Below are 23384 nucleotides of genomic sequence, written 5' to 3'. Positions count from 1 at the left end.
TAGTGCATTCATCCAGCCCATACTTCCTTAACTTGCTGACAAGAATACTATGGGAGACCGTGTCAAAAGCTTTGCTAAAGTCAAGAAACAATACATCCACTGCTTTCCCTTCATCCACAGAACCAGTAATCTCATCATAAAAGGCGATTAGATTAGTCAGGCATGACCTTCTCTTGGTGAATCCATGCTGGCTGTTCCTGATCACTTTCCTCTCATGCAAGTGCTTCAGGATTGATTCTTTGAGGACCTGCTCCATGATTTTTCCAGGGACTGAGGTGAGGCTGACTGGCCTGTAGTTCCCAGGATCTTCCTTCTTCCCTTTTTTAAAGATTGGCACTACATTAGCCTTTTTCCAGTCATCCGGGACTTCCCCGGTTCGCCACGAGTTTTTAAAGATAATGGCCAGTGGCTCTGCAATCACAGCCGCCAATTCCTTCAGCACTCTCGGATGCAACTCGTCCGGCCCCATGGACTTGTGCACATCCAGCTTTTCTAAATAGTCCCTAACCGCCTCTATCTCCACAGACGGCTGGCCATCTCTTCCGCATTTTGTGATGCCCAGCGCAGCAGTCTGGGAGCTGACCTTGTTAGTGAAAACAGAGGCAAAAAAAGCATTGAGTACATTAGCTTTTTCCACATCCTCTGTCACTAGGTTGCCTCCCTCATTCAGTAAGGGGCCCACACATTCCTTGGCTTTCTTCTTGTTGCCAACATACCTGAAGAAACCCTTCTTGTTACTCTTGACATCTCTGGCTAGCTGCAGCTCCAGGTGCGATTTGGCCCTCCTGATAACATTCCTACATGCCCGAGCGATATTTTTATACTCTTCCCTGGTCATATGTCCAACCTTCCACTTCTTGTAAGCTTCTTTTTTATGTTTAAGATCCGCTAGGATTTCACCATTAAGCCAAGCTGGTCGCCTGCCATATTTACTATTCTTTCGACTCATCGGGATGGTTTGTCCCTGTAACCTCAACAGGGATTCCTTGAAATACAGCCAGCTCTCCTGGACTCCTTTCCCCTTCAAGTTAGTCCCCCAGGGGATCCTGGCCATCCGTTCCCTGAGGGAGTCGAAGTCTGCTTTCCTGAAGTCCAGGGTCCGTATCCTGCTGCTTACCTTTCTTCCCTGTGTCAGGATCCTGAACTCAACCAACTCATGGTCACTGCCTCCCAGATTCCCATCCACTTTTGCTTCCCCCACGAATTCTACCCGGTTTGTGAGCAGCAGGTCAATAAAAGCGCCCCCCCTAGTTGGCTCCTCTAGCACTTGCGCCAGGAAATTGTCCCCTACGCTTTCCAAAAACTTCCTGGATTGTCTATGCACCGCTGTATTGCTCTCCCAGCAGATATCAGGAAAATTAAAGTCACCCATGAGAATCAGGGCATGCGATCTAGTAGCTTCCGTGAGCTGCCGGAAGAAAGCCTCATCCACCTCATCCCCCTGGTCCGGTGGTCTATAGCAGACTCCCACCACTACATCACTCTTGTTGCACACACTTCTAAACTTAATCCAGAGACACTCAGGTTTTTCTGCAGTTTTGTACCGGAGCTCTGAGCAGTCATACTGCTCCCTTACATACAGTGCTACTCCCCCACCTTTTCTGCCCTGCCTGTCCTTCCTGAACAGTTTATAACCATCCATGACAGTACTCCAGTCATGTGAGTTATCCCACCAAGTCTCTGTTATTCCGATCACGTCATAGTTCCTTGACATCACCAGGACCTCCAGTTCTCCCTGCTTGTTTCCAAGGCTTTGTGCATTTGTATATAAGCACTTGAGATAACCTGTTGATCGCCCCTCATTGCCAGTATGAGGCAGGAGCCCTCCCCTCACAGACATTCCTGCCTGTGCTTCCTCCCGGTATCCCGCTTTCCCACTTACCTCAGGGCTTTGGTCTCCTTCCCCCGGTGAACCTAGTTTAAAGCCCTCCTCACTAGGTTAGCCAGCCTGCTGGCAAAGATGCTCTTCCCTCTCTATTCAAATAACTTAGTAGTATATTCAGTCTAGGGTGGATGTTTTGCCCGTTTAGAGGTTCAGAGATATGTCTTGAAACAAATGCCAGATCTTCTTTGCCTGAATATTTGCCAATGTAGTGTTGCGGTTTGTTATTATTAGTCATATAAATGATATTAAATAAATAAATTAGATTTAGATAACATAATAACGTTTGGACTTTTGACATTTATAAATGAAAAACTATTACATATGTTTAATTCAAACATATCATTTTCTGTCGGCACCATGTTGCTGAGATTCTATTATTATTAATTTATATTAGAGTAACACACAGAAGCTGAACCAAGATGGGGGCCCTCTGGGCTGAACTCTGTATAAACGCAAAGCAGGAAGCAATCTCTGCCCTGAAGAGCTTGCAGTCTAAAGAGACTGGGGGGAGGAAAGGGTGAGGAGAAAAAGGAAACATTATTATTCCCAGATGGGAACTGAGGCACAGAGAGATTAATTTAGTTGCTCAAGCTGACACATGAAATTGGCTGCAGAGCTATGAACTGAACACAGATCTCCTGAATCCAGTCTGAAAGAACATCCTTTCTCCAATCTTTTTAATCCCTTTCTACAAATACTCTTGGTCTGTGAAAGATGCTTTTCATCTGGCTTAAAAATTCAGAAGAAAACCATATATCTTTTCTTCTTTCTGAAATCCCAGTTTTGCTGGTGGCTAAAATTTCCCCATTTCTAGTGACCGGATGAAAGGGGGTAAACTTTCAAAATGTGAGAAAGTTGATCAAGGAACTTAGTAGCATACAATTTCTGTTATTAAAATAATTAGATTAAAACACTTTTCAAGAGAGCCTTGGGTATATTAAAAACGGAAGGATGAAACAAGAATTGGTTAATTAGAATAATTTTCCATTACTATCACAATTCATAAGAATGAGATACAATAATGAGATTTCATACTCTGGGAATTATTGCTGGATGCGAAGTCACATTGACCTTTTCAGTATAATCTATGCTGGCTGCTCTAACTCAAACCCCTCATAACTGGTGACTGTCTGTAAAGGGGGATGAGTATGATGCCCAACTAAACTAATAAGAAAGAAAAAAGGTCAAGGTAGTGTCAGGGTAATTCCATAACTTATATAAGATATAGGCTATGGAAAGCAATGGAAAACTGCACAATATTTCTTTTCATAATTTCATAAGAACAAAGTAAAAATGATGATGCTTGGTAGCATTCCAGAGCTCATCGTCAATTTAATACTATGAGAGCAAATTAAAATTGAAGCGAGTTTGCCAATGATTTTCAAACTTGGGTACCTAAAGTTAGGCAGTTTAGTTCCTATTTAGGCTTGTAAATAGGAGACCCAATATTCAGAGGTGTGGAGTACCTGCAGCTTTCATTACTAGAGAAGTAACCATGTCTGAATTTAGCCCATTGACTTTTTGGTCTAAGGGCATGCAGATTGTTGCTATATTTATGTTGGAATGACAGTCAGATTCAGTGCAAAATAAGAACTACTAAACTTCACTTAGAGAATGAAACATGGTATAAAGATATAAAGAGAATTTCAGCAGCTGAAATAAGTAAACTTCTGTGAATATATTTAGTCCCAAATAGAGGTCAAAGCAATTATGAGATTTAGAAATGCTGATAAGCCAGGAGCTATGTTTACTCTAGAAATAACAAGAATTCTACCACAAATATACAATAAAGCTTGAACCAGTCAAGAAAATACCATGACACATTAAATATGAGACAACCCAATATACCTACAACTGAAAGAACAATTTTTTTTTCCACTGGGTTGTGACACAAAGTATGTATTGATAGCAACTATTATCTGAACACAGTTTTCTATTTTATACCTCTCTGAAAAGCATCCCTTGTACTACATTGTTATTAACTACACATGAAATGTATTTTGCTCATCTATTTTAGTACCTTTTATGTTTGCATATATCGCTCACTTGAGACTTAAGAGTAAAATTAATTTGTTTATTTTGTTACTTGATTTTCAGTATATCCATTTGCAGAATGGGGAGGAAGCTAGCCATTTATCTGTCATTCAATCTGCCACAAAATTCTTTTTTTATGCTCAGAAATAGTGAAAATGAATATACAGAATGAAAATTAATCCTTAGGCTGCAGGATCCAACTTTTCAAGTTTCGGTCTTGTTTTATCTTTTATTAAACAGACAGAACTTAAAGTGGAGAGAATTATCTACCATAGTTGCATATAGACACTGGAGCATCATTTATAGATCTAGTATAGTTCTCAGTTGGCAAGTTACAACCAAGCATTCATTTGATAGCTGACTATACCGTTTGTAATTACTTACTTGATGAAAGGCAGCAATTAAGATCTACCTCAAACAGATGTAACCACATTAACATTTAATGGGTAGTATGTCCTTCTGCAGTCTACAGTAATATATATTATGGTAAGTGTGACGGAGTTTCCATTAAAGTAGACTGGATAAGTAAATAGTCATTTTGACTACAGAGTAAAAAAAAAGTAATTTTTATTGTGATGTACTGCAGCTGTGTGCAGAAGCTTTGCAAAATTCAACAGGACACAAAGCTATAACTTATCTAATTAGGTCTATAAAACTATATTTTTACTTTCAGATAAAGCTCTGTTGTGTCTGTGTTTTGGGTTGTGTATGTGTGTGTATTCCATACTTATTTTGTGTTAATTAGGTTAAATTGACCTTTGTTCAGGTTAACTTTGGCTGTAGTCAACTTTTTTACCTGTGACACAGCTACACTGGAGAGAAAGTTTAAACTGAGGTTTATGAGTTTATTGTTATGTGAGTTACCAATAAAGGCAAAGCCCATGAAAGGGAGTGGCAAAGATGTTCAGAACGGAGGCTTGGATTTTTAACAGAGTCTAAAGGAGCCAGGTACCCCTATGCCATTAAAATCCCTGCCTGAGTGTCTAAAGTTGGGTACCTAGAAATCCATACTGGGATACCTAAACGTAAGTGGCCTGATTTTTAAAGGCACTAAACACCCATAGTTCTTATTAGTCACAACAGGAGCAGTGGGTGCTTATCAGCACTTTTGAAAATCAGCTCAGCATTCTGTTCAGAGAAAGATGGGAACTCCATTGATTTACAGATTTTTGGTCTTGATCTCAGCCTTCAAGAGCCTTACTCTGACCTGCCATGTTATCTGTGAAATTTGTTTTCCTTATATAACCATCCTCAGTTTGTGCTTCATTTCTGATTTACATTTAAAGTTTTTCTTTTTCTTTTATCTTTTTACAGAAGTTAATTTGGCCTTGCATTTAAGATACTGGACATCTTTTATCTAAATGATCAATTTAAGAGTCAACGTTCTCAGTTATATCTTGATTTATACTTTTTTGAATGTGTATGCAACATTAGATTAAATTGCTAAATAATATTTATAATTCAAGAGACCATATGACATCAGTACATGAATGTATTTCCCTCTGTTGTGATTGAAGCATCAATTGCAGTTCCATAGTTAAAGCTGCATTGAGTTTTGCATTTAAAGCAGGGATTCAATCACATATGAAGCATACACCATATCACCCTCCAAATTACAGCATTCCCTCTGAGTACAAAATCAATTTTTCTGAAAATTTACAAGTATATGGCTTAGTTTATGAGTTAAAATTAATTTAGAAAATGGATCCTTTAAGAAATTAAAAACCTGTGTCATTCCATAGTTTTCTTCTAAATTGTCTTAATAATAGAATAATTATTCCCATATAGTTAAAACTTCCCATATAGTTAAAACTCACTGAAGTTATGTTCAAGCTACTTCTGAAAACTTTGTTTTAGGATTAATGGTAATTTTTGTTATTCTTCACAACTGAAAATTTTTCTTCAGCAGAGGCTGACAATTTAATGTTCTTCTACAGAAAATTCCATCACCTCTTTTAATATAGCGGCCACCTCATATTGTTCTCAATGAGAGTGAGGCTACAGGGCTGCCATTAGCAAAATGGTGTGTCAAGGTTCCTTCCCCACTCTGAACTCTGGGGTACAGATGTGGGGACCTGCATGAAAGATCCCCTAAGCTTATTCTTACCAGCTTAGGTTAAAAACTTCCCCAATGTACAAATTTGCCTTTTCCTTGAACAGTATGCTGCCACCACCAAGCGTTTTAAACAAAGAACAGGGAAAGAACCCACTTGGAGACATCTTCCCCCAAAATATCCCCCCAAGCCCTACACCTCCTTTCCTGGGGAAGGCTTGACAACAACCTCACCAATTTGTACAGGTGAACACAGACTCAAACCCTTGGATCTTAAGAACAATGAAAAATCAATCAGGTTCTTCAAAGAAAAATTTTAATTAAAGAAAAGGTAAAAGAATCACCTCTGTAAAATCAGGATGGTAAATACCTTACAGGGTAATCAGATTCAAAACATAGAGAATCCCTCTAGGCAAAACCGTAAGTTACAAAAAGACACAAAATCCGGAATATACATTCCCTCCAGCACATCTTATTTTACCAGCCATTAAACAAAAGGAAATTTAACGCATTTCTAGCTAGATTACTTACTAATTAAACAGGCGTTGTAAGGCTGCATTCCTGATCTGTTCCCGGGAAAGCATCACACAGACAGACAGACTGCTTTGTCCCGCCCCCTCCAGATTTGAAAGTGTCTTGTCCCCTCATTGGTCATTTTGGGTCAGGTGCCAGCGAGGTTACCTTAGCTTCTTAACCCTTAATTTTATAGCACTGTTTTCAGAAAGGTGGTTACCCTTCCCTTTATATTTATGACATGGTGGATTTCAGAATGGCCTCTGCCTCCCGTGGTTGCCAGTAAGAGTGAAGCCATGCTGTCCTCAGGGAAGATGGCAGCCACAAGAAAATGAAAAATGAAAAAAATCGAATGTATGTTTAAAAATCAATTTAATCGAATCTGGTACTAAAAATACCCATTTCATACTGACTGCAACTGTGTGGCTATTGCATGCCATTAAGGCAAAATTAAGGTTGCTTGGGTGTCTTAGCTGTGCATTCTCATACCTCAACATGTATGGATTCCTTTTCAGTTTTAACCTTAACTCTGAATTTCCTGAGTTTTTTATGCATGATTTTTAGGGTAATTAGAACATCCCTGTAATGCTTTAGTGCTAAAGTTACTGGCATGTATTCAATATTGACTCCAGTTTAACCTAGGTTTTATCTGAGAATTTTTTTTTGTACATAAATTGCTCCATTAAATCAGTCCTTTAAATTGCAGCTGTGGTATTATGTTAAGTTGTGTTATGTTGTATCACATGGCAATGCAATATGCAATGGCTAAAATCTAAATGAACAACACATTTTTGGAGTGGATACAACTATCAGTTTGTCTAGCAAACACTGGTCCACTTTTTGGCATATTATCAATAGACTAGGCATCCCTCTAAAAGCTTATAACTTGAATTATCCATGGGTGTTTCAAATCCAGGAATAAAAAAATCTTCCACAGCACAATATGAGGACATTAGATAATCATTTGAAGATAGTGACTATGGGAAAGAGCACAGAATGGTTTCAGAATCCAGCTTTTGAGAAGAGTCTGTGTTTGATCAATCCTGCATTACTCTATAAGTTACAGTTTTTAGATATTATATAATCTTTTAGATATTATATCAGTCTTTCACCTAATTTAGGAAGATGTCTCTAGGAAAACCTACTGATCTTCTGAAGGTTAGAAAAGTTTCAATTAGGACTGTTCTAATCTGTTGGATTTCAGAGGCAAATGACTAAAAACACATGTGGTTATTCTCATAATTGTTTTTGTTTTGTTTATGGATTGGATCAAGGCTCAGAATCTAACTTAAGAAATATTCCCAGATTTTTGCTATCACTGTGTCCTTCCTAACCCTAGTGCTACACTATATGACAATACATATTTGCATAAAGAGGTATTGGGTAAAATTTTCAAAAGTAATGTAGGCTCCTAAATCACTTAAGCACTTTTGAAAAATGTACTCATTATTAATGATTTGTATTACAGAAATATCTAGAGGCCTCAGCTGAAATCTGGGCCCCACTGTGCTAGGCACTGTAAAAATACATAGTAAGAGACAGTTCCTGCCCTGAAGAGTTTACAGTCTAAATCAGGGATCTCAAACTCAAATCATTATGAGGGCCACATGAGGACTAGTACATTGGCCTGAGGGCTGCATCACTGAAAACTTTTCATAAAACAATACAAAAGTATAGTCAAAAACGAAAAAAATGAAGAGTAATATAGTATGCTATTAAAAGTCAATGTATTAACTTTTTAAAAACTGTAATGCGAAGAGGTGTTTTAATAAAATATAAACACCTGTAACTATTCCTTATGTGGTCAGTAACACTGTTGATGATCTACACCAGGGGTCTCAAACACGCATCCTGTGGGCCTTTTCCTGCGGCCCACCATAGGCGCTGACTCTCTCCTGCACTGCGTAACACTTTCCACCCCCCGGTCACAGTGCAAAGTTGAGAGGGAAACTGAGGCTCACCTAGGAATTATAAAAGTGTTACAGAAAATTTCCACTTCATCACAGACACTGTCCAGTGTCCCAAAAGAGACCCCTGGGCAATGGGGGGTGCTTAGGGGTGCCCAGAGCCCCTAACAGAGAGATCCCTGTGTGATGGGGGATGGTGCCCGGTGCCCCTAACTAACAGTCTATCACAGGGGTCTGAAACATATGGCCCCACTCCTACCCTATCTCTTCCTACCTCTTCCCTGCCCCCATTCCAAACCCTTCCCCAAAGTCCCTGCCCCAACTCCACCCCCCCGCCCCTATTCCAACCCCTTCCCCAAATCCCTGTCCCTGCCCTGCCTCTTCTCCGCCTCCTCCCCTGAGCATGTGGTGTCCCCGCTCCTCCCCCCTCCCTCCTGGAAAGTCCTAAGTGCTGCCAAATAGCTGTTTGGTGGTGGAAGTGCTGGGAGGTAGGCAGAGGAGCGGGGACGCAGTCCGCTGGGAGTGTGGAGGGAAGAGGGGAACTTGGCTACGGGCGGAGTCGGTGCCTATGGTGGGCTGCAGGAAATAACTCCACGGGCGCATGAGCATGTTTGAGACCCCTGGTCTAAATAGACAAGGGGTGAGAGGGGAAACAAGTACAAAGAAGTCACACAGCAGATCAGAGGACAGAACCCAGATCTTCTAACTTTGAGTCCAGTGGCCAAGTTACTGGACCGTGCTGCCTCTCAAAATAAAAATATTTGATTTCAGTTTTATAAGTGTGGCACAGTAACACTCTGGTTTACATAGGTCTGCAGGGACATATGAAACTTTCATAAAATAAGATACCAGTAAAACTGTGGGAATATGCATTACAAGACTGGCAAGGGAACAGAGACACACAAATTTGGGTTAAAAATTGGGGGGGGGTTCATAAAAATCAGGCTTCTTTCCTATTTGTTTATGTCAAAAATTGTGAATCAACAAATATTATCCTGTTTCCCTGATTGTATGGATTTCTTTTGCTTGAAAGGCAGAACACAGTGTAACTAAGTGATACAATTTTGCCATTCAGAAAGCATCAAAAAGAAACATCAGTGCTACATTCCCCAGTGTAACAGATTTTTGGCCTCACTTGTGGATAACATCTTCTTGAGGTTGATCCCCATACTCAGATGTAAATGTTAGTGGCTTCACCTCTGTGCTTTTAAAGTATTCTCAGTCACCTTTACCATCATTTAATTAGGTTTCTATTAAAGATGAGCACTGATGCACCTCTTTGCAGTATCTCTCTGGGGCCTAATGGCCCTGACGAGTCTTTCCAACAGCTGAAGCCTCACAATTAATTTTTTGGCAACATTGCTTACAGTGGATTGAATATACTGGGCATTTGGGCAATGCCAGCTTGCAAAGGGCTGGTGGCAGATGGAAAGAAATCTGCCCAGTATGCCTCACCTTTCCATAAGCAGAGTCATCAATTTCCTCCATTAAGGAGTTGTCACTCGGCCCACCCAGCTGGAAGAACATTACAAATAACCAAGCTGGCTGGTGGCACACAATTCAAATACAAAATGCACTTTAAAAGGAAACTAAAATATTGTTTGTAGGCCAATTGAAAATGCATTACTTTGACCACAGCCAATTTTTTAATGACTGTAATATTTTAAGTGATTATTTTTTGCCACTTCAGATTGCTCCTTGGAGAGGAGAGGTTTCTTTTTAATTAAAATCTAGGCAGTGCAAATAGATGAGATGTTAGAAGCAGAGGAAAGAGAAATAGAATGAAGAAAATTAATTAAAGCTGCATTATTGGCAGAGTCATAAATTAGACATTGTGTCTTGCTGGGAGTGAGTTATGTTGGTATTTGGAACTTCAAGATTTTAAATGTGATAGCAGGTACGTGGATTGAACTGATGTTAATACAATTCTAATTCACATACAATTTCTTGCCCTGCTAACATATTTAAAGGTATAATTGCCATCATTCGGAACTAAGCAGTTCTATGATTTTGACTATGAGGACTTCTGGGTTGAAGTCCTTCCTATGTCTAAAGGAAATATGATAATAGAATTGGACACATTTCCCCATTAGGTAAATAGAGTTTCTAACATTTTCCACATGTTAGATTTTTAGATAATTTACAGCAAGTTACAAAACTGAAAACTTGGCTAAGAAAGCAGACCAGGTGCAAGCAGGGTTACAGTGCACCTTCCCCTTGCAAAACAATAGGTTGAAACTTGCTCTGTAATGTGATGAGAAGCAGTTTATAAAGTGTGATTTTGCTCATCATTTCTTGTTACAGATTGTCATTCAAATGGTAGCACTAGAAACAATTCGCCTTTTTATGAATCAAGCAACATTAATTCTTTATGTGGAGTATTTTATGATGCATGTATAAATTGACTGTACAACTAATACATTGCAAACTTGGGATTAAAACTATTTTCAGCAATGGTTTGAATGGTTATTTGAACGGTATGTGTGCAGATGTGTTAGAACCACTGATGTTTTAGTATTCCAAATGTGTTATTCTACAGTAGTGAGCCTGATTCTGATCTTGCTTACCCGGGTAAAAACCAGAAGTAACTTTATGGAAGACAGCATTCAATGATGTGAAAGGAGAATCAATCCCAGTGGTTTGATCTCTTTTACATTTCACCAGTGTTACTTTACATTGCTTATATTATGCTGTATCACACAGTGAACTGGGAAGGCCAGATCCTTTGTTGTTTATAGTGACTAACTCAGTGTTTCTCAAATGCGACCACCATGGCAGCATGTGGCCACCAGGGGGTTTTCCTGCAGCCACAGACTCCTGGGCTGTGACTGGGAAGGGGTCAAAGTAGAACCCCTTCCCCTCCCTGTTGCTCCTGGATGCACCACATTGGTGATGGTTGCTGGGGCCATCAGCAGGGGTTGGGCCCTGCCCCCCTCTTGGGGCACAACGCTGGAGAAGCAGGCAGCCAGTGAGTTCCCCACCTTTCCAGGGGTGGTGGGGCTCAGGCTTTGGACTTCATCCCTGAGGTGGTAGTCTCTGGCCTCAGGGCTTTGGTCTCCAGCACAAGGCTCTGGCTGTGAAGCAGCGAGGCCCAGGCTGTGGCTGCATGGCTTCAGGCTCTGTCCGTGGGCCCTGTCCCCTGGCCGTGGGGCATTAGGCTCTGCTTCCCCTCCCCCCGCTGACTCCCCTGGCCACCCATCCAGGGCTTAATTTGTGTGTAGACAAGCCCTTAGTTAGAGCAGTCCTGGGGCTGTTCTGATTTCTCCTGGGGGTTGAGAATACAGGAGGCACAAAGGTAGATTCAGTCAGCATTGTCCCTTTCACTCTTTTCTTGCAAGCAAACACAGTTAATACAGACCAGAGACTTGATTCCTCAACCTACTGTTTGATATCATTTTTAAAAACTACAAAGGAAATATACAATGTTGTTCATTTGAAATAAATAAATAGAGCACAATCAGTTCACAATGGTAAAATATATATTAAAAAGGTCAATGCCAGGATGTTGGTGGTGAAAAAGAACACATTGTGACAAAACTATGTCACTCACACTGCTTCACTGGGGGTTCAATGAAGATTTGGAATTCTGATCTGGACTTGCTATTGTGGAGTAGTTTAGCCAGTCTTTTTGCCAGTGTCTTGTGAGTTTGCGTGCATGACTTCTCCGCTTGCTGACACCCAGCAATGCACATTCAGGAAAAAGATGTGGAAAAAATCCCAGATCTAGGATTGTGCAAATCACTAAAGCACTATGGGTGGGGGGCTAGGACGTGAGTTTAGCCAGTCAGTTGATGAAACCGCCACAAGTGGCACAGCAGCTGGCATATCTTTGTCATACACGGCAGATGCCTGCTCAATTAAGGAAGATATTCTGATTTACAGATGTACTTCCAAGGTATTTTTTTGAGGGCGAACTTTGATCCCCTTGAACTGGCACATTTTTAAAAAATTTAGATTGGAGTGAATGAAGTCAATCTTCATTGTACACATGGCAGAACTATTTGGAAAAGCATGCAATGTATGTTCAAAGCTTCATAATTAACAAAATAGGGGACATGCACACCGGGAGAGTATCCCACAACAGGGTGCTCACACTATCGTCAAGTGGATAATACACTGAGAAACATTTTTAAAACAATCCATTGTATGCAGTACATCTCTTACAGTATTAGCCTATTTGATCCAGACAGTGTGTCTGAGTTTGATAGAGTCCCCAACTTTGGCACCCGAGCGATTTTAAGTGGCTGGATACCTGTCTTTATCTCTCCTTTTCTATCAGAAAGAAATATGGATGATTTTCTGTTCTCCCAATGTCGCCTGCTGTAAGGAGCAAGTACATGGTGAAGCACTTGTCAGATTGATATGCAAACGTGTAGATTTGCAACTGCTCATCTATTTGAAAAACATGCCATATTGCAGCTGCTTTGTTTAGGATGTGTTGTAGGTTGGGAGAGTATGTGAGAAAGAATAAATATGTGAAATGCCCTCATTTCTCTTTGGGTTTCTTTCCCTTTGTCCTATGAAATTAGTCAGCCTTATGGTATAATTTTTCAAGTAGTTTTGGAGAGGAATAGAACACTCATCCTACATTTTCTATATGCACAACATAGACTGAATTAGTTGTGCAATAAAGTGTTTCTGACAAACAATAATATCCAGGAAATCTGACTGATGTTCAGAAGTGTCAGTTAATTTGATGGGGGAAAGCCATTGATGGACTGTAGTGGACTTCAAGAAAGATTTTAATGTCAAACCACACAAAATGCTAATTGACAGGAAGTGGAGGGAGGGCATAAAAATGGCAGGCAGAGATATTTGTATGGCCACAGCAGTTTGGATATCAGACAAGGGTCTGAATGATTTGAAATGGAAAATACTGGAGTGCTGCAAAGACCTGATTTTTGGGACTGATTAAGACTGATTTTGTGAACTGCAGATAGCCATCTAAAAGAGAGTGTTGAAAAGTAATGAATGCAGTACGGTGATGAAATTTGCTGATACTGCATTGGGACAAGTGTATATCCACCCCCAACTTAATGAAGGGGTATTGGCAGATCCCCTTGATGCCTGAGGCTAACGAGAAGACTGCCTTCTTCACTCCATTTGGATTATATCAATTTAAGATGATGCTCTTTGGGCTCCATGGGGCTGTGGCCACCTTTCAGCGGTTGACGGATAGAATGTTGCAGCTGCCTGGATTACGTGCAGCTCCCTATATCAAAGATATTGCCATCTACAGTGAAGGGTGGGCTGACCATAAGGCACTTTACAGCAGTATTACTTCTTCTTCTTTTGTATGGCAATAGTGGAGCAGTGAAAGCAATAGCACGACTACAGTTAGGTCTTAAGGTCTCTTATCCAGTCCAGAGCAGAAGGGGTAGCCATGTGAATGGCAGCGACACCTCCAGCATGAGCACAGACAGCAGTACTGCAATCTCTTAAAGAGGCAGGATTGACAGCCAACCCAGCCAAGTGCCGACTGGCCATCTGGGAATTCACCTACCTGGGGTATGCAGTTGGAGGGTGATAGTTATGCCCTCTAGTGGACAAAGTCCAAGCCCTAGTGGACTGCTCCATCCTTTCCACTGAGAAGTAAGTTCATTGGTTCCTGGGATTAGCAGGGTACTATTGGCGATTCATCCCGAACTTCATCACCCTTGCTGCTCCCTTAACATCTGATAAAAGACTCTACACCCAAAAGGATCTATTGGATGATAAACTGCGATGAGGCATTCAGAACACTGAAAAGCCAGTTGAGCCAGGAACTGGTGCTATTCCATCTAGACTTCACAAAGCTGTTTGTCTTACAAACCAATGCATCCAATGTCAGGCTCAGAACTCAGAGGAGAAGAACATCCCATCCTTTTCCTCAGTAGAAAGTTGTTCCTGTAGGAGGTTGCATACTCGGGCATTCAGGAGGCAGCCCTGGCAGTGAAATTCCAATGCCCTGTGATATTACTTATGGGGACAGCTCTTCTGTCTAATAACTGACCGTGCACCAATCCTATGACTGAACTTCATGAACAATCAACCCATGCATCATGCAATGGTACCTCTTGCTGCAGCTGTATAACTTCCGGGTGTCCCACTGTGCAGGTGTGGAAGATAAAAATGTGTATTTCTTTTCACGGGCCCAAGAAGACCCAGAGCAGCTCTATGGCACCATAGCTCAGGGTCTGAGGGAGAGGGGGTGTGATGGGGTATACAAACCCCACACTGGGGCCAGGTAGCCCTGCTCCTACAAGCCTGCTGAGCACACTGCAGTTGGAGGAGTGGGTTAAAAGTACTCCAAATCCTAGACAATGGGTTGTGGGAAGACTGCAGGAGAGAAGAATCCTTCTCCAAGGAGGTCAGGCAGAAGGTGGAGCCTGAGAGGGGACCACATAGCAGGTAAGGCCCCCTGCAGCAACTTCCCCCACCATCACCCACTTTAAAAAGCAGCAGGTGTTGCAGCGCACTGCTCATTTGGGAGTTTGTTTGTGAAGCTATTGACTGATGGGACTACAGGAGCCATGCTACAAACAGAAGGGGCATACAGGTAGGAAGTACCCAGGGTGGCAGATCTAGGCTTTCTGCTGGGAGGAACCTGCCAGTGTTACTTCCCACAGGGCTCTGGGCTGGGATCTGGTGGAGAGGAAGGGCCCCGGTCTCCCTACCATGCTTCACTAGTCACTACACCACCAGACTTTCAAGCCTCTAATCGCATGGGAACAAACGTCGCTTGGTGATTAGATTGACAAACTCATTTAACTTATCACCTAAAACAGAGTACAGACTTAGAAAAACGGAATGTTAGTGAACTAATCCACTCTCTTTTCTGGCAGATACAATGTTGGTTTTGAAAGGGATTTTTGACAAGAAGCATTATGTGAAAAACAATAACAGAAAATGTGGAAATGGCAGAAGTGCTAGGTGATCTTTTTGTTTTAGTTTTCAACAAAATGTTAGTAGTGATGGGACGACTAACAGTGAATCTCAGTGAAAATGAAGTAGGATCAGAGGCTAAAATAGGGAAAGAACAAGTTAAAAATTACTTAGACAAGTTAGATGTCTTCAGGTCACCAGAGCCTGATGAAATACACCCTAGAATGCTCAAGGAGCTGACTAAGGAGATATCTGAGCTATTGGCAATTATCTGTGAAAAGTCATAGAAGACAGGAGAGATTCCAGATGACTGGAAAAGGGTAAATATAGTGTCAGTCTATAAAAAGTGAAATAAGGGCAACCCAGGGAATTACACACCAGTCAGCTTAACTTCAGTACCCGGAAAGATAATGGAGCAAATAATTAGGCAATCAATTTGCAGACACCCTTGCAGAAGATAATAAGGTGACAAATAACAGTCAGCATGGATATGTCAAGAACAAATTGTGTCAAACCAACCTAATAGCTTTGTTTTACAGGGCAGCAAGCCTTGTGGTTAGGGAAGAAGCAGTAGACATGATATATCATGACTTTAGTAATGCTAATGCTTTTGATACATCTCTCATGACCTCCTCTTAAACTAGGGAAATACAACCTAGATGGAGCTACTGTAAAGTGGGTACATAACTGGTTGGCAAACCTTTCCCAGAGAGTAGTTATCAGTGGTTGACAGTCAAGCTGGAAGGGCATATCGAGTGGGGTCCCACAGGGATCAATTCTGGGTACATTCTGTTCAATATCATCATCAATGATTTAGATCATGGCACAGAGAGTACACTTATAAAATTTGCAGACCAAGCTGGGAGGAGTTGCAAATGCTTTGGAGGATAGGATTAAAATTCAAAGTGATCTGGACAAACTGGAGAAATGGTCTGAAGTAAACAGGATGAAATTCAATAAGGACAGATGCAAAGTACTCCAGTTAGGAAGGAATAATCAGTTGCACACATACAAAATTGGAAATGACTGCCTAGGAAGGAGTACTGCAGAAAGGGATCTGGGGGTCATAGCGGATCACAAGCTAAATATGAGTAAACAGTGTAACACTCTCGCAAAAAAGCAAACATCATTCTGGGACGTAATAGCAGGAGTGTTGTAAGCAAGACACGAGAAGTAATTCTTCCGCTGTACTCCATACTGATTAGGCCTCAACTGGAGTATTGGGTCTAGGTCTGGGCACTCATTTCAGGAAAGATGTGGACAAATTGGAGAAAGTTAAGAGAAGCAACAAAAATGATTAAAGGTTATTGAAAAAATTGGATTTGTTTAGTTTGGAGAAGAGAAAACTGAGAAGGGGATGTGATAATAGTTTTGAAGTACATAAAAGATTATTACAAGGAGGGTGGAGAAAAAATGTTCTCTTTAACTTCTGAGGATGGGACAAGAAGCAATGGGCTTAAATTGCAGTGAGGGTGGTTTAGGTTAGACATTAGGAAAGACTTCCTGTCAGGGTGGATAAGCACTGGAATAAATTGCCCAGGGAGGTTGTGGAATCTCCATTATTGGAGCTTTTTAAGAGCAGGTTAGACAAACACCTGTCAGGGATGGTTTAGATAATACTTAGTCCTGCCATGAATGCAGGGTGCTGGACTAGATTCCAGCCCTATGATTCTATGGTATATAACTTTTCATTTGCTAAATTACCCAGTTTTTGCATGAAGTTTAACCATAGTTGTGTGCTGGTGCTACACAAGTGTAATTTTTAAAAAACCAACATATAGCTTTGCTTGCTAAATATGTATGTGCTGGTTATGTGTCTTTCAGGTATAGTAAGTGATGAGTTTTTGCAACAAAAATTACTGATAGTGTGCATCCAATTTTTTTTTTTGCTCTTTTTTCCCCTTCTAAAATTCTACACCTATGGGCCACATCTTTTCCATGTTCAATTCCTTTAAACAGAAACTTTACAACTGCTTAAATTGATATGTGAAAAGGAATCCTTAGTTCCTGATAAAAAAAATTAATTGTATTCTTAAATAGAAATCTTGTTGCCTAACTCTGATACCCATACTCTTGAGCAGTTGTCTTCAGTGAGACTCCTTATGGAGTGAGGTACTATTCAACATCCATGAGGGTATTACAATCTGGCTACTGGACTTTAAAAACACTAGTTCCCGTCAGCTGATAGGAGCAGTATCTGATTCACATCAGTCCTTCCTTGACTTCAACATCTTCTTAACTGGTGAACTGGGGTTATGTATTCTTAAACATCACTGAAGAGATTGAGAGCACAATAAAGATAAAAACCACTATAGGAAATGACTTGACTAAATACACTAAACAAGCAGGACAGGATTACATTCCAAAATCCCATATGCAGAATTTTTCAATTTAATGTAAATTACTTTACTGAAGCAAAAAAGATGATTGCACTTTATAATGTACTATGAGTAGATTGCAATGTATAGTAGAAACAGCATTTATTTCTACAAAGGCTTATCAGAGGCCATACAAGTCTTATTATGGGGGGAAAGAATGAAGCCATAAACACTACCTCACTGCCCTGAATTCCACATCTGTTTCCTGTGCACTTGCCAAAACACTACCAATATCATTAGTGAACTTTGACGACACCACTGCTTTTTTGTGAATGAGCAATAAGATGCTAACAGCCAAGTCATTTGCTATTCAAGCTTTCGTATATTTTGCAGCATGTGGGGGAAGATTCTATCAGCTTTCCACACAAAGACATCTCATTGAAGTCAATGGGAGTTCTGTGCATGGAGGGGTTGTAGAATCAGGCCAACAGAGAGCATGCTCATGTACCTACCAAACAGCCTGCAGCCTTTCTATCAGGTGCTCTGATCTGGCCAGATCTCATACACTAAGCAGGCTCATGATGGAATGGAAGATTTCTGAAGAGCTATTTGGTGCTACAGGAAGTATTGATGATGATTCAGTAGATAGCACTCTTGTGTACACCCCAAATATTTCTGTAAATATGATGAGATATTTCAGGATTTTTGTATCAGTGCCCTTTCCTGGATGGCATCAGACCGGCTGAAATCCTGTAATTATGTCACCCTCTAGGAGGTTGCCTCAAAGAGAATAAAACTTGACCGCTAATGGAGATTCTCATTTAATTCCAGTGGCACAAGTTAGTATTTTTAGAACACAAGGTATAGACATCTATTCTTCAGGTCATATGTCTATGGAGTGGCTTGCACCCACTACATCTGTATGTACTGCAATGGATACATTATGCTCACCTAAGTCACATTTAGGAAAATTGGGGAGTGGGGGGGACGACTATACATTTGTGTAAATTTGAGTATTTTTGTTACAAGTTCACTGACTTCAAGAAATATTGTTTACAATGATTCTGTGAGAGATAATGTCACATTCAGCTTCACCATTGTCATTTCTGTCATAATGATATAAAACTGAAGGGAATTGCATGGGTAGGTGATGGAGCAATTATAATTGGCAGAAATACTACACTTCGGCTGACAAATACAATGACTGGAAAACACTTAGTGGAGAGACTTGTATTCATTTCAACAGTTCTGTACTGTTTTGCTAAAAGGAAATAGTTATACGTTTTCTGCTACATGATCTTTGACATGACAACTGTTACAAACCCCTGTTTAATTTTGGTAAATTGCAGAACAGTTTGAGTCAGATGTGATGGGCAAGAGGTCAAATGCTACTTCAAAGAGGATTAAAGAAAAAAAGAGCCAAATTCTGCAATATTTGGTGGTGGTAGCTCAAAATATACTTCTTCCATCAGAATTTGGCTGAAAGTGATTTTTCTATTACTACGTGCATTCATTTTTTTTAAAAGTACAAAACAAAATTAAGCAAACCTTAACCGTGGCCCCAGGGAAGAAAAGCCAGTTGCCAGTGTCCACAGGATCAAGATTATCTTCTAAGACAATTTGTTTGTGAGCAGCATTTATGATCAGAATGTTGTCCAATGCCCAACAGGCTTCATACACTTCACCAGCATGTACATACTCCTGTTTCCACTGAAATTGAACATTCTCTCCTTTGGCATCTTCAGGAAGGTACTGGATGTGGATGACGGTGCTGACATTGGAAGGGGCTCTGTAGAACATCAAGATACAGAATCAGATCGAGATCAAGCCAGTGGAGGTTTGCCTGATCAAAGTGATTTACCAGATGGGATATAGCTACACCCATATCCTAACATGTCCATAGATTTTTTGTGCACAATAGAAAACAGTTTTAATGAGCACGGAGTTCAAGCATAAATCAAGATAATCCTCTCCAAAATACATGAGAAAATGAAGAGAAATAAGCATTCATTAAAAATTTAATGGTACTTTACTGGAATGTTACATAATGTTTTAGGAAAACCAAACTGATTTTACTATGAATTATTTACAATGGACACCATTAAAGTCAGAATTTGCCAACAGATTTTATGTGGTGGGATCTGACATTTTACAGTTTCAGCCTCTGCTTAGAATAGAAAATAATTGTGGTAACCATATGGTATCTCTTACAAATTTTGACATTTTAACAGCAACCACTGAATATCTGATTATAAAGGAACATGTTGCTTTAAAAGCCACAGTCTAAGGCACAGGCCCTGCACCAGAATTTACAATTAGCTCAGACAAAGAAACACAGAGCAATAGGTGTAAGAGGGCATGGAGCCCATAGAAAGAGGGACTCATGGAAGAAATGGGTTTTGAAAGAGAGATGCGGGATAGAAAGTTGCGGCTGTTTCAAGTGCAGGAGGAAGCTAAAAGAAGGTACAAAACTATTTTTTCAATAATTTTTTTTATATTTTTAAAACATATACACAGAAAAATGAACTAAACATAAATTTGTCATGATACATAAACTTTTCATAACATATTAACCTTTTACTACCTAGACTTAGCTATATTTGAAACATTTAATTAGATATAATATGAATTGTTAAAATATAAATCAATTATTTTTTGTATTACACAATTTACAAACAAAATTGGTTTATAAAAATCCAACGAGTTATATTATTAAAATAAGATAAAGAACAGAAGCAAAATTCAAAGGCGGGGATACAGATGAGGGAGGAAAGGAAGGAAGTAGCGAGGAGGGGGCAGCAAGGGAGGGAGGGAACCTATGCGTTTAATAGGATCATTCAGACACTTCCAGGGAGACAGTCCATATTTCTGAGAATTTTTCTTGTTTTTTTTTCTGTTACAGTATATAATTCTTTACATGGTGGCCAAGTTTATGATGCCTATAATCCAATCTTCAATTGTTGGATTTCCAATTTTGTAGTACTAGTCTTTTAGCAATTATTAGTGCTCTTCTAAGCCAAAGTTGTTCAGATGTATTCAACTTCCAGTTAATATCCATTATGTTTAAAAATACGTTTAGTTTGTAACACAATTGTATTTGATTGGAAAACATGAACTCTGCAGTTATGTTCTTTCCAAAACATACAGGTATAAGAGCATTCTCAGACCATCCAGATTAAGTTAGCACCTGCTGAAACACAGTGCCAACATTTATTTAATTTAGCAGCTGTTCTAAGATTCGGGGATGGATCCAATGCATTCTCCATATGATATTCTGTTGGGTTAATCTTAAATGGAGGTCCAAGGAATGGTTTGGTGCACTGGCTAAAATTTGTTTCCATTGGTTAGCAGAGAATAATTGGCCTAGTTCCTGTTCCCATTTTTAGGGAATCTGTATTTAATTTAAATTTGCTGGCTAAGTTTGCATATATTGTTGTCATAGGTCTTGGCAACCTGAGTAATATATGGAGAAATGAAAGCAATTCAGGTGGGTCAAGCCAGTGCAGGCATTGTTCCAAACAGATGGGAGATGGCATGTTTAGGCTGGATATATTGCCACTCCTTATTTTCTAGATTGAACCTTTCTTTTAATATTTGTAAGAGAGAGGAAGTTATTTTCAATAAATTGACTGATGGTCAAAATCCCTTTTCTGATCCAGTCTGGCCAGATGAATGTGTTGCCCACTATACAGAGTTTCAAATTACTCTAGATAGAGGCCTCACTATATAGAAGGGAGCGATTTTTAAATTGAGTAGACGTTACACCAAGTATTTTTGGCTGCCACAATAGCTGGTAATTGTTCTTCAGGGAACTGGTAGTAATCTGAGTCCAGGAGAGCCACTTCCAACTAAACTCAATGAGATCTTCATTGTTTCCTACTTTTCCCAATTTATCTTGTAGCCAGAGAATTTACCGAAGTTAACTATTGTTTGTTAGGATATAAGAGGTAGGATTGGAACATAACAACTTTATCCACAAAATTAAGGATTTCCCCAACGCAAATTTTATCCAGGGTAAGAAACAGATATCTGCAATTCACTCTGTCAAAAGTTCTTGCTGCATCAATTGAAATCATTGTATGGAAATTCCCAGAGTTTTGATGGAATGCCATAACATTAATCAGCTGATGGGTGTTATCTGAACCATGCCTTTTCAAAATAAATCCCACCTGGTAGGGGTAAACCATATTTCTTTTTACTTTTTCAAGTTTTTTGGCCAATATTTTTGAGAGTATTTTTATATAAGTATTGATTAAAGTGATGGGGCTATAGCTGTTACACTTTTGTGCATCCTTACCCAGTTTTAGTACAGAAATTAGGGTTTCCCTCAGAGAAGGAGGTAACCTACCTTTCTTTAAGGCATCTTCGTAAATGAAAACAGTTCAGGGGCCAGAATTTCTTTAAACTTTGATAGAATTCTGTTGGTAGGCCATTAGGGCAGGGGGTCTTCCTGGACTCATTTCCTCCATGACCTTGGTTATTTCCTCTGATTGGAAGGGAGTGGCCAGCTTGTTCTCCTGCTTTTTTCAGATTTGTGTGAGGTTAAGACTTTTAACAAAATTATTCAGTTCTTTGGAGTCAGGTGGTGAATCATTATTGTAAATAGCTTGGTAAAATTTCAAAAATTGATCATTGACCTCCTTTTGATTACTAATAAACTGCCCTTATTCTGATTTGGGTGATGCTTTTTGGGACTTTGATCTCCCACTTTTAATCTATGTAAGAATTTTCCCCGTTCTCTCCTTCAACTCCCTGTACTGTTGCCTGAGTCTAATAAGGGCAAATTCTGCTTTTGCTGAAGTCAGTCTATTTACACCATGCCAAAGTTTAATTAATTTTTTTAAGATTTTCTTGGGAGGGGTAGTGTCCACATTCTAAATCCATAGCTTTAAATTGTTTGGTTAATTCCAGGAGCCGAGACTGGCTAGCCCTCTTCGTACCCACTGAGTAGGAAATGATCCTGCACCTAACAAAGGCTTTTAGTGTATCCAATAGGGTGAATTGGGATATCCGTAGTGTGTCATTTGTTTCAAAGAAAACCTGAATTTCTTCTGTGGCATAGTTCTGAAAATGTTTATCTTTCAACAGAGAGGAGTTCAGTCTTGACCTCTTACAGATCCAATTTGTTTTGGGGCAGGGGGCGGGGGGAGATTATACTATCACTGGTGCATGTGTAACCCACACACTTCCTGGGTGTGGTGCTCTGTCCCACTCTAGTGGCATTGAAACTACTTAGAGATTAATGAGGCTACTACAGCCTTAACTGAGAGCCATGTGGCTTTTAGCTCATGCAGTAGAGGGTCATGCATTTAGCTCCAGAGGTCCCAGGTTCGATCCTGCCCGCCAGCAATCAGGATGTGTCAGTGTTACACATGGTCAGAGATCATGATAGACAATTTCATTATTAAGCACTGAGTCCACCAGATTTGTAAGAAATCAGGAAGAAATTCTTTCAACCCTGATTCTTTCATATAACCTCTAATAATGTTTCTTGCATGTGATTGTGCACATGGGGCTTGGCCTGACTTATCTAAAAAAGCAACACCTCATTAAATCTCATGCTATGATGATTGATTATAGTGGGATATTAATTTGGAAAAAACTTGTTAAAAAATTTGGATCATCTTTGTTGGGTTTATATACATTTAGTTAGGGTATACATAAATTCAAAGATCTTAGCCTTCTCCAGCAAAAATCTATTTTCCTCATCTTTATTTACATCTAGAATTTGTGAAATTGAGTCTCTTGTGAAACACTACTGTTACATCTTTGGTGAGGAGGAGCAGAAATTGTTAAACACACCTTTCCCC

The 23384-nt window shown here is 39.9% G+C and overlaps 1 protein-coding gene across 1 annotated transcript in view; it reads right to left on the bottom strand.

The window, feature by feature from the left end:
• RELN (reelin) overlaps positions 1 to 23384 on the bottom strand; it is a 451858-nt gene that overhangs the window by 178151 nt on the left and 250323 nt on the right. The window contains exon 10 of the mRNA XM_084611658.1: positions 19123 to 19363. Within this exon, the coding sequence (XP_084467784.1) occupies positions 19123 to 19363 (241 nt within the window). The remainder of the gene's footprint in view (positions 1 to 19122; positions 19364 to 23384) is intronic.

Source organism: Lepidochelys olivacea (assembly GCF_965140295.1).
Source record: "Lepidochelys olivacea isolate rLepOli2 genome assembly, chromosome: 1".
NCBI lineage: Eukaryota > Metazoa > Chordata > Testudines > Cheloniidae > Lepidochelys > Lepidochelys olivacea.
Note: the sequence above shows the minus strand (reverse complement) of the source record. Positions and strands in the feature narration are given on the sequence as shown.